We start from the raw sequence: 12,662 nt of genomic DNA, 5'->3' as shown, positions 1-12,662 counted from the left end.
GTCTCTGTGAAAACTAAGACCCAGCAGTCAGTCTGCTCGAGGTGGATGTAGTCCAGTTTATCATATGGGACTGAACCTTGGATGATAGGATGGATGGAGAGCCGGTCAGCTAGTTTGTTTTAAACCACAGACTCCTTCCCTCCTCCCACCCTTCCACCTCCTCATGCACCTCTTCCATCATCCTACCTCCCATCTACCCGTCCATATGGTTTTAGGAAAATGAGCCAATATCATGTGACGGATGTGATCAGGGCGTAGAAGAAGACACCATCCAATGGGTGATTTTCCAGTATTAATTTACCTGCTGAAGACACTGAAACACACATAGTTTTTTTTTTCTCTCTGTACCTCTGCTCCTAACATATAAAACAAGAGTTTGCATTAGCATCCAGTGCTAAATGTGCTACTTTAGACACGTGGCGCTACTCTCCTGTGCTAGCATAAATCACACTGAAAAAGTCTCCAAACTTCAAGAAAACTAATTTCACTGGTTATAAACTCAAAACAACTGGATAATGTAACAGCATTACATGTTATCATTTATAACAGAAAAGACCAAATTTACAGAGAAAAAAAAATTCATCACACAAAAAGTTCATGATTGTTTAAAGCTCTGTTAAAAGTTCATGAGTCTAATTTAAGTTATAAAATGTGCTGAGTTTGGAGATCACATGACAATGACTGAAAGCTCTGGAAGAATCAGACTTTGTCATTGATTTAATGTGACTTCTGACATTAAGTTCTGAATCCAGAATAACACAGAGACTTCTAGCTTGAGTCTTACTCTTCAAGACCAGACTATTAAAGTCTAGGATCAACTATTTTGACATTATTTATTTTAAAATGTGGCCTTTTATTGTGGTTCTCTCAAGGGTAAGGAGCTCTTACTTCTGATTTACAGGATGTAAATTTTCTGTAACCAACCAGTGAAGAATAAATCAGACCAAAGCAAAGCATCCATCAACACTGTCACTGACAATCTGACTAATCCAATCAATAATCAATGAGAAATAAAGAAGACTGCTGCTCGCTCCAGCTCCTGCTCAAATTAAATAAATATGTGGATGAAACAGGAGTAAAAACATCTGGAGTCTACTGTTTCTACAGAGACAAGAGAAGACAGACATTAGAATCGAGTCGGAACAAACATCTACACAACAACAGGAAGAACTGTTGATGCTGGCAGGTTGACATGTGTCTGAATCATTCATGAGGGACTGGACTTGATTTGTTGGAGCTCTGTGAAGAGTTGAAGTGCAGCTCTGTTGATGGTCTTAAATGGAGAACATGTGGATGAAGCTCTCCTCTCCACCTCCCAGTAACATGGTCCAGTCAGAGTCTGCTTCAACCTCTGGATCATCAGGACACAGCTCATCCTCTCACAACACACACCATCCTGTTTACTAGTAGTCCATCCACCTGTAGAGAGGAGAAGAAAGAAGAGAGGAGGTGAAGGAGTGTTTCCAGAGTCTCCCTTCATCATCACATCCAGTAGAAAGAGCAGCAGGGACTTCAGTCCTGTTCAGAACAGCAGTGGAGCAGCTGTGGAGCTCAGCCAGCTTCCTTTCAGCTTCATGTTAACGTGTTGGAGTGAACACACACAGACCTGCAGAGACTTTTAGCATCAAGTTTGTTTCCTCTGCAGATTTCACTAATAAACTGCTGAGAGTCCTGAACGCTTCATTATTGCACCAACACTTTAATGATGGATTTACTGCTGCTCCATTTAAACAAAGATCAGCTGACTAATAAACATGGAGGCTGTCATTGAAGAGATCTGATCAAACTAATGACACATGTGATGACTCTGCTCATGGTTACTAAATATAATGCTGGTTCTGTGATGTGCAGGCTTCAGTCAGACTGATCTCAGAGCTGTGATCAGTTGTTGATCAGATCTGATGAATGACCACCACTGTCTCTATACATCTTGGAAGGCTGTCAGCTGGAATCCAGCTTTATTTCCTGGACACATCAACACAACAACAACAGTCGTCTTCACATCAACTCAAACACATGATCACAACAAGCTTCTGGCTCATCTGATTGGCTGACTGTTGTCTCTCTCTCTGTCTTTCTGTCCAATCCTGAAGCCTGTCTCCATTCTCCTCTCACAGCTTCACTGAGAAGCTGCAGGTTTACAGGAAACACTGGATCTTTGATACTAATTGTGTTTAGGACAATACTGATGAAAGCAGCATGGACTGACTGGAACCCTCTATTCACTTCAGAGTCTCCAGTTTATAGTCTGGACTCTTCACAAGATCAAGAAGCTGCTTCACATCTGAATCCTTCAGGTTGTTGATCCTCAGGTCCAGATGTTCCAGATGGGAGGGGTTGGACTTCAGAGCTGAGACCAGAGAATCACAGCTGATCTCTGACAAACTGCATCTGATTAATCTGAATAAAGAATAAAAGATGTAGATTAAATGATGAATAATTCAATCAGATGTGTTCAGGTTTTAAATGTGCAGCTCAACATTACTGTGTTCTAACAGCCTTTAAGCTTCATTGACTTTAACAACTAACAGTGGACATTTTCTACAGTTTCTGATACAAACACTCGCCTTGAACTAAAGGACATTCACAGATTTATGGAGGAAAGTACTGGATGAACATGAATTAGATTCAGTTGGTGATTAAACATATCAGATCTACAACAGTAACAGACAGTGAACTCACCCCAGAGTCTCCAGTCTACAGTCTGGACTCTCCAGAAAACCACACAGCTGCTTCACTCCTGAATCCTTCAGGTAGTTTCCACTCAGGTCCAGATGTTTCAGGTGGGAGGGGTTGGACTTCAGAGCTGAGACCAGAGAATCACAGCTGATCTCTGACAAACTGCACCAACACAATCAGAATAAAGAATAAAAGATAATAATAATAATAATAATAATAATAATAATACATTTTATTTGGAGGCGCCTCTCTGGGCACTCGAGGACACCGTACAACATATAAATAATAATAAAAACACTAAGAAAGAAATAAGAAACAGATACGAAGAGACAATGTAGATGGTTAAGTGGGGTAGGCAGTTCGGAATAGGTGAGTTTTTAGTCTTGATTTGAAGAGTGTGAGAGAGTCCAAGTTCCTGAGGTCCGGTGGGAGTGAGTTCCAGAGTTGAGGGGCAGAGCGGCTGAAAGCCCTGCTCCCCATGGTGACGAGGCGGGCGGGAGGGACAGAGAGGTGGACAGAGGATGCAGATCTGAGGGAACGGGAAGGGGTGGCGATGTTGAGGAGTTCGGACAGATAAGGAGGGGAAAGATTGTGGATGGCCTTGAATGTAAAGAGGAGGATTTTGAAGTCGATGCGGAGTTTGACCGGGAGCCAGTGGAGTTGCTGCAGAACAGGGGTGATGTGGTGGATGGAGGGGGTTCTGGTGATGATCCGAGCTGCAGAGTTCTGAACCAGATGAAATGATTGATGATCAATCAGATGTGTTGAGGTCTGAAATGTGTCCTGATCAATGAGCTGTTCTCTAAAATGAGTAGAGTGACTTTGTCCTTGTGTTATTGTGGATCTTCATTATGTCAGCCTTCTACAGACATCATCCAAACGTCAGCACGACATTCAGACAACTATTCATGTCAACACAGATCAATAAGATGCTGCTGACCTCATTACAGGATCAATATCTCCTCCTCACACATGTTGGACTACAAACTGTTGATTAGTTCTTTGATTCCAGGACCTTCTTCTTCCTGGATGTGGTGTCTCAGGAGGTTTGTGTCATTCAAATGTTAAAGGACAAGTTGACATGTTCAAGTGTGTCTTCCAACAATAGTCACATGTCATGTGGACATTACAGAGATTCCTGCTGTCCACACTGACTGTAAAGTGGTCTCTTCCTAACACAACTCCACTGTTCAGCTGACACTAATATGAAGCTTCAGCAGTCTGACTGACACTAATCAAAGTTCCTCTTTGAGTTCCTGTCCCTCCACTGCAGCTCAGCAGGAAACACTGTGGAAACACAAAGATACTGACTGGATGTGCTGAAGAACAAGATGAGTTGAAGATCAACTTTACAATCATTCATCCACACAACAACACTGTGGATGTTGTCCTCCATCTTGTCTCATTGGAGTCAGACTAGAAGGGGATGTCTCCATAGACAGTATGGACAGAAAGAATGATTAGTGACACCAAGAACTCTGTTAATGTACATGTGAACACTGGACTTGATCTGGTTTGTGATCAGACCCACCACCGATGACTGAGGAGATACCTGCTGATGTTCAGGAACATGATGCTCCTTCATTTAAACTCTTTGAGCTTCTTCATATGGAAGACAGTCTATCTGACAGTCCTGACAAGAGAACTAATTTAAACTGGATCTCCATTCTTCAGAAGCCTGAGAAGAAAATAAATTAAAACTTACATCAGAGTCTCCAGTTTACAGTTTGGACTCTCCAGTCCAGCAGACAGATGCTTCACTCCTGAATCCTTCAGGTTGTTTCTACTCAGGTCCAGATGTTTCAGATGGGAGGGGTTGGACTTCAGCGCTGAGGCCACAACTTCACAGTCACTCTCTGAGAGTTCACAGTTAATAAATCTGTCATGAGACAAAAATCTGTTATAATGGAAGAAGACATTTCTATAAAGGTGATGTGTTTGATGAGTGGACAGTTGGACACATCCTGTTGGACATGTTGTCTCCACATCAGTGGTTCAGCTCATCTTCTCTGACTGTGTTTGACAGGAAACAATCATTCTCATCATCTCTCTCAGACCTTTGTTTAGATGAATGTGCAGATGAGTTACATTGAGGACTGTCTGGACTGAATCTGGACTGTCTTCACTGTTTAATGGACTCTGGGTCTTTTTAGTTTGGCTCAGTGAACATACTCACAGTGAATATATAGAAATAGAAATAAAAGAGTCAAATGTAAGAATGATTAGAAATTAATAGAAGAACTGTGTTCATTCATTGAACAGATTTAAACAGCTGGAGAACATTCATTCATTCATCTTCTATACCCGTTTAGTCCTGTTAAGGGTCACGGGCGTCTGCTGGAGCCGATCCCAGCTGTCATCGGGCGAGAGGCAGGGGTACATCCTGGACAGGTCGCCAGTCCATCGCAGAGCACCTAGAGAACATCTCGGACTAAATACAACTGACTGTGATGTTTGCAGTGAACAAGTGGAACACTGTTTGAAGAAGAAACGTCTGAAGAACTAAACTACTAATCTCCACTGATTGATTCTGTTAATGATCAGGACTCACTGAGCCTTTCTGCAGTTCCTCACAGCTGGGATCAGTCTCCGTCGTCCCTCCATTGATGTGTTGTACTTCTCCAGGTTCAACTCATGCAGAACCTCCTCTGACATCTGCAGCATGTAGGCCAGAGCTGAGCAGTGGATCTCAGAGATATACTCTAATCTGTTCTCTGACTTCAGGAACTCTTGGATCTCCTGATGAACTGAGAGGTCGTTCATCTCCATCAGACAGTGGAAGATGTTGATGCTTCTGTCAGGAGAGATTTTATAAGTGTTCATCTTCTTCAGGTTGTGGATGGTTCTCTGGATGATTTCTGGACTGTTCTCTGTCTGACCCAGCAGACCTCCTAAGAGTCTCCAGAAGGACCCTGTCTGACCCAGCAGACCTCCTAAGAGTCTCTGGTTGGACTCCAGAGAGAGGCCATGAAGGAAGCGAACTAACAGGTCCAGGTGACCATTTTTACTCTCCAGGGATTTAATCATGACTCTGTTCAGAAATTCATCCAGAGGTGAGTTATTGTAGTTTCCTCCCAGGAAGTCCTCCAGCACCTCTGTCTTCCTGTTGGTGTAACAGTGGATCATGTAGACTGCAGCCAGAAACTCCTGAACGCTCAGATGGACGAAGCAGAACACCTTGTCCTGGTACAGTCCTCTCTCCTCTTTAAAGATCTGTGTGAACACTCCTGAGTACACTGAGGCTGCTCTGATATCGATGCCACACTCTGTCAGGTCTGATTCATAGAAGATCAGGTTTCCTTTCAGCAGCTGATCAAAAGCCAGTTTTCCCAGAGACTCAATCATCTTCCTGCTCTCTGGACTCCAGTGTGGATCTGTCTCAGCTCCTCCATCATACTTGACCTTCTTCACTTTGGTCTGAACCACCAGGAAGTGGATGTACATCTCAGTCAGGGTCTTGGGCAGCTCTCCTCCCTCTCTGGTTTCCAACACATCCTCCAGAACTGTAGCAGTGATCCAGCAGAAGACTGGGATGTGACACATGATGTGGAGGCTTCGTGATGTCTTGATGTGGGAGATGATCCTGCTGGCCTGCTCCTCATCTCTGAATCTCTTCCTGAAGTACTCCTCCTTCTGGGGGTCAGTGAACCCTCTGACCTCTGTCACCATGTCAACACACTCAGGAGGGATCTGATTGGCTGCTGCAGGTCGTGTGGTTATCCAGAGGCGAGCAGAGGGAAGCAGTTTCCCCCTGATGAGGTTTGTCAGCAGCACATCCACTGAGGTGGACTCTGTAACATCAGTCAGGATCTCAGTGTTGTGGAAGTCCAGAGGAAGTCGACACTCATCCAGACCGTCAAAGATGAACACAACCTGGAACTCTTCAAAGCTGCAGATTCCTGCTTCTTTGGTTTCAGTAAAGAAGTGATGAACAAGTTCCACCAAGCTGAACTTTCTCTCTTTCAACACATTCAGCTCTCTGAAAGTCAATGGAAATATGAAGAGGATGTCCTGGTTGGCTTTGTCTTCAGCCCAGTCCAGAGTGAACTTCTGTGTTAAGACTGTTTTCCCAATGCCAGCCACTCCCTTTGTCATCACTCTTCTGATTGGTCCATGTCTTCCAGGTGAGGCTTTAAAGAGGTCTTCTTGTCTGATGCTTGTTTCTGGTCTGTGTGGTTTCCTGGATGCTGTTTCAATCTGTCTGACCTCATGTTCATCATTGACCTCTGCAGTCCCTCCCTCTGTGATGTAGAGCTCTGTGTAGATCTCATTCAGAAGGCTTGACTTTCCTGCTTTAGCAATCCCCTCAAACACACACTGGAACTTCTCCTTCAGAGTAGATTTAACTTTACGTCCACAAACTAGAGCTTCATGTCCTGAATGAACAAACAAGAACTAAGATGAATGAATAAACTCTCCAGTAAATATTCCAACATGTCATTGCTCTAAAGAATGAGTGTGTGAATATATCTTGGTTCATCTCTGGAGACATTAGTAAATGTCCCATTTCTCCAGCAGCTTCAATGTTTAGAGAAATCCTCTTACTGCTCTGCAGACAGTCAGCCAGCTCCTCCTGCTTCATTCTCCTCAGGAAGTTCACTGTGATCTTCTCAAATAAATCTCTGCTGCTCCTCCTCTGCTCTTCATCCTCACCCTCCAACACCTCCTCATCCTCCCTCTGACTCTCTGAGCATTCTGGGTAATCTGGACTCAGAACCTTCTGGATCTTCTTCAGCTGGTTCTTCACAAAAGTGATGATGTTGTCCTCCAGCAGCTGGAACAGAATACGATATAAATGACACAAGCAGACTGAAATCATGGAGACAAACATCAGATCCATGTTGGACACACTGACAATCCACTGGTCTACAAAGTGCAGCATGGAGATGATGGAAAGTAGTTGTTGTACATGTACAGACCAGAAAGATGGAGTCCAGGTGTGTTTGATGCTGCTGGGCAGACTGACCACTGAGAACCTCTGAGCTCTGCTGGTGGACTCTGTGGACCAATCATCAACAATTAGCTCTCATCCATTAGAAGATTGAAGACACTACTCTGCTTCAAATATCGACTTATTGATCACCTCTTCTAAGGGGCTGTTTTCCCAACTACTGGTATGTACACAAGAAAGAAATATTCATGTTTTTCTAAGGTTCAACAGCTTCCAGAAACACAACGCTTGATTACTCTTCAACAGACAAGTTCATTATCTGTGCCGATGCACTAGCTCCCATTGCAGGCAAGCCTGCCTGTGCATGGCACAAATATTACTATTGCTCGCGTTTAATATTCTTATAGCTTCTTCCGGCCTTTTTTTCGCCGGATAACTCGTCCCAGAGTTTTGAAGAAAAATAGACAAATTGTATATCCAGACGTGCGCCTTGATCGGGAATCGTGTGCTATGACTTTTCTAAGCGATTCCTCCAACGGGGCGAGAATAATCGGGCAAAAAGCGGGCGTTTTTTCCCATTGAAATGAATGGAGAAGCCCGAAAAAATCGCCAACATTCCAAAATCTCCTCCTTCGCTTTGTCGAGCGATTACTCGGCCGTGCTTCGGAGTAGAAAATTGCTTGAAAGTTTGTACGAGGCACGGGAAGTGTAGCTTTTTAGTCCTGAAAACGGCGTTTCGATACCTTTTACGGTTTGGTCAGGGTCGCAGTTTACGTTTTGGGGAAATTTTGGAAAAAAATTAAAAAATCATCGTTTATAATGGATCTCTATGGGCCCACTCTGGCGCTCACTCTAACTTCAGAGTTTCGTCGAAATTCTGAAAAAAAAAAGGTTCAATCTTACGGGGTGGCCACAGTTTTTGAGGTACAGAGATAAAAACTACATAAAAACGTAGGGATTTTTGTTGGCTTTCACATGGTGTGGCTTTTATTTGTGTGGGACGTACGGTTTGGGCTGCAGGCTCCTCCGAGCGAGGAGTGCGCCGATCAGTTTTCGAATTTTTCTCCATGTGTGTGTATGTGGAAATCGAGAGCGATTTTTCGACGATTTTTCTCGTCGCATGCTTTTTTTCTAAAACGACTACGGCCACAATTGTCGCAGTACGCGCGTGGGAACAACACTAAATTGTAGAAAACCCTCGGCTGACGCTCACAATGTGTTCGTTTTCTCGATAGGACTTGTAGTTTTTGATTTATGAGCATTTGTTCGGAGGGCAAATCCTAGGGTACAGGAGGAGTATATGTGCGGCGTGTAGTCGTGGCAACGGCCCCTGACGAGCAGGCTCAGCACAGGTGCACACAGAAAGTGGAGGGAAAAGGGTTCTCAGTGGATAACAGGATCTGCCAAAACATTAAAACCCCTCAAACCATTACTGCAGTACTGTAGGGGGCCAGAACCTGACACTATGACCCCCCCACTCCAACCCCCCCCACCTCCCCTCCCACTATAGCATTACAGACACAGACTGACAAAACATTAGGGACTCTCAGACCATTACAGTAGCGAGGCTGACCCCTCCCCTCTCCCCTCCCTCCCTCCCCTCTCTCCCCCAAAAACCCCCTCTTCCCCCCCTCTCCCTCACCTCACACACACACACACTCCAACCCCCCCCTCTCACTCTCCCTCTCCCTCTCTCCCTCCTTCCCTCTCTCTCTCTCCCTCTCTCTCTCCCTCTCTCCCTCCATCCCTCTCTGTCTCCCTCTCTCCCTCCTTCCCTCTCTCTCTCCCTCTCTCTCTCCCTCTCCCTCTTTCCCTCTCCCCCCCCCCACTTCTCTCCCTCCTTCTCTTCCTCCCTCCCTCCTCTGTTGGTGCTCTCACACAGCTGCTAGGCCTGGTAGCCATTACATTACATTCACTACAGTAGGGAGGCAGAACACCCCATGACCCCCCCCCCCCCCCCCCCCCCCCCCCCTCTCTCCCTCCCTCCCTCCCTCCTCTGTTGGTGCTATCACTTTATTAGGTAAGTGAGTTTCTAGAATTATTTATATGTTAAGTGTTTGTGCCCAACATAGCTGAACTGTTAATAGAAGTTAACTACTAGCCACCCAATGTTTTAGCCTTAGGCTAGCCTTCCAGCATAGCTCATGTATGTTAGCGAGCTAGCGGAGCTAGCCGCTACCTAACCGCGGCGACCTCAACCGCGGAGTTAGCCTCGAGCTAACCGGGATTAACCGCGAGCTAACCGGGATTTAACCGCGGACCCGCGGGACTTAACCGCGGGACTTAGCCGCGGGAGTTAGCCGCGAGCTAACACGGAGGCTAGTGGGGTTAGCCGCCGGCTAATTCGCCGCGTTGCTAGCAGGAACTTATCACAGTCATCAAACCGGCACTGAAGTTATATATTTATTGAATAAATATGTGGCAACACGAGGGATGGGAGGAGGAATATGTTACCAAGTTGCTGGTAAATAGCAATATTAGTCAACCATAACAAGCCGGACAACGCCACCTTGGGAGTTTCGCCCAAGGAAATAGTTAAATCTACAAAATAACCTAAATAAAGGCACTCAGGTTCGCTCTACAGTGAGGCAGGAGACGTGGTTCCAGATAATGAAAAATCTATACTTTATTACATTATAAAAACAGTAAAACACCGTCACACAGGGGTGTACGGAAAGGGGGAGGGCCCCTTCAGTACTGAGGCTTACCGGCAGGGAATTTGGTCGACGAGGGTGTGAGGGATCCAACGGAAAAATAAGGTCACCCCAGTCACACGTGACAGTCACGCACACACACACACTTTAGTGAAGGGAAAAACCAGGACCAGGGGACGCACAGCACACCAAAAAGGGAAGCCACCACCCGCGACACCAGGACCACCACCGTCGGCTCTCAGCAACTGAAGGGGGAAAAGGGAAATAAAATTAATGGGATTGCACTCAAAGATAAATCATTAATGGAATCAAACAACCCAATAAACAAAACAAACTCAAAATTAACAAAACTTCTAAGGTTGGCAGCCAAAAAGGTACAAATTAACCAAGAATCCGAATAAACAAATATAAACTGCCAAAAACAGGTTAACAAAATAAATCAAAATCGCACAAATCAAGTAATGTAAAAGAGCCAAAAGTTCACAGGAATCATTAATGAAATCAAATAAATTAGTTCCTGTGGTTAGTAATTTAACATAACAAAACTTAACCAAAACAAAGCATCACTGTCTTAACATACTCAAAACAAAAGAACAAAACAAAAACAGAATCAAGCAAAATAAAGAGAAGGCGAACCCCCAAAGGTCACATACACACACACACACACAAAGACTTAAGACTACGGCAGTTTGTCTATGACGCCAGCCTAAAATAGGGGTCTGCAGTCAGCGTTAGGGCCAGGCACAGCAACCTCTTAAGTGTAGCCAAGCCTGATGACGCGAAGCAGCGTGAAGCAGCAGCTGACGTAGGGCAGAGCAAAGCACGAGTGGAACGAAGCAGAACAAAGCAGCGAAGCAAAACAAAGCAAAGCAGCAGCGGTCCTCAGAGCTGCCTCCGTTATAGAGTACCACTCTAGTATTATTCAATCACCTGAGCGAGAGTCAGTGCAAGCTCGCGCTGTGCAGCAGCAGGAGGAGGACAGTCAAACAGCTCGGGAGAACGGCATGCAAGGCATTACCTTAGCCCAAAACGGCAATACAGGAAGCTGCACAGGTAGCAGCGTGGACAGGAAGCGAGGCGACCAGGAAGTGGGCGGTCTCGGAGCCAAAGAGCGAGAGGGAGTCAAGATGGACACAGCCTCCTCTTATAGAGTGCCCCCATGCGGTGATTGGTTAGAAAGCAGAATTGAGCCAGGCAACACACTCGTACCTTAAAAACGAGGATGAGCATCTCATCCTGCTACAATCATATATATATTTTTGAATAAAGTGCATCTGTGTCAAACTGAAAAATATATTATTCCACCACATAAAGTAGGAAACGTTTATGGCTTGTAACAACATTAATGACAGTTTATATATAATTGGAGTAATTTAATATAATATGATGTTTTAATTAAATAAATAATAAGCTGCTGAACACTCATAAGAGTTATATTAAGTATGTTACCTAACATTTTGTGGGTATTGTGAAGCCATCTAGCAGCTGTACTGTGTTGTTGGAAGTCTGGGGATCCTAGTGAGGACACCCCTCTTAAAGGTGGGGGTGTGACGATCCCTCCCACTCTCTTCCTTTTTTGATGCTGGCTTTCAGGTGGAGCTGGGAGGGGTCTGCTGCATGTACCTGCCCTTGTGGACTCGGTTTGTAGAAGGGCATAAAGGACGACCCTTCTCAGTGTCTCTCTCTCTCAGCCAGGCCTACTGCATCCTCCTCATCCTGTTTGGTTTGTTGTACCCTGCATGACATCAAACTCACACCCATCCAGTCACTTTGAGCCTAGCAGCCAGGCCTTTACACCACGCACACTTGAAAGTGGACGTCAGCATCATCGGCACAGTCAAAATTTCCGCAGGAATTTTCTAGTTATCTGTGCCGATGCACAGGCAGGCGCAGCCTGCCTGTGCATGGCACATATATTACTATTGCTCAGGCTTATTATTCTTATATTTCTTCCGTAATTTTTCGGTTCGCTACTCCTCCCAGAGTTCTTAAGAAAAATAGACAAATTGTATATCCAGACGTGCGCCTTAATCGGGACAAGTGTGCTATGACTTTTCTAAGCGATTCTTCCAACGGGGCGAGAATAATCGGGCAAAAAGCGGGCGTTTTGGCCCATTGAAATGAATGGAGAAGCCCGAAAAAAGCGGCAACATTCCGAAATGTCTAGCTTCGCTTTGCCGAGCGATTACTCGGCCGTGCTTCGGAGTAGAAAATTTATTGGAAGTTTGTACGAGGCACGGGAAGTGTAGCTTTTTAATCCTGAAAACGGCGTTTCGATACCTTTTACGGTTTGGTCAGGGTCGCAGTTTACGTTTTGAGGAAATTTTGGAAAAATCTGAAAAAATTATCGTTTATAATGGATCCCTATGGCCCACTCTAACCGTCACTCTAACTTCAGATTTTCTTTGAAATTCTAAAAAAAAAAGTTTCTCTCTGAC

At 44.8% G+C, this 12,662-nt stretch overlaps 1 protein-coding gene across 4 annotated transcripts in view; it reads right to left on the bottom strand.

The window, feature by feature from the left end:
• Positions 1-288: 288 nt before the first annotated feature.
• The window catches only part of LOC311500675 (protein NLRC3-like), a 37,888-nt gene continuing 25,514 nt past the window's right edge, over positions 289-12,662 (bottom strand). Inside the window, exons 4-9 of one of the 4 annotated variants that reach the window (XM_084562221.1) lie at positions 7,599-7,677; positions 7,225-7,453; positions 5,231-7,055; positions 4,385-4,558; positions 2,683-2,841; positions 289-2,400 (exon numbers count right to left, since the gene is read on the bottom strand). In XM_084562221.1, coding sequence (XP_084418347.1) covers positions 2,223-2,400; positions 2,683-2,841; positions 4,385-4,558; positions 5,231-7,055; positions 7,225-7,453; positions 7,599-7,677 — 2,644 coding nt within the window. In that variant the 3' untranslated portion in view covers positions 289-2,222. Of the gene's footprint in view, positions 2,401-2,682; positions 3,967-4,384; positions 4,559-4,983; positions 5,094-5,230; positions 7,056-7,224; positions 7,454-7,598; positions 7,678-12,662 lie in introns of those variants that run through there. The other 3 variants (XM_084562222.1, XM_084562223.1, XR_014699492.1) reach the window with 3 other exon arrangements.

The sequence above is a fragment of the Chelon labrosus genome (assembly GCF_963514085.1).
Source record: "Chelon labrosus genome assembly, chromosome: 15".
NCBI classification, from domain to species: domain Eukaryota; kingdom Metazoa; phylum Chordata; class Actinopteri; order Mugiliformes; family Mugilidae; genus Chelon; species Chelon labrosus.
The sequence above is the reverse complement of the archived record's forward strand: the minus strand, read 5'-3'. Positions and strand labels throughout refer to the sequence as shown.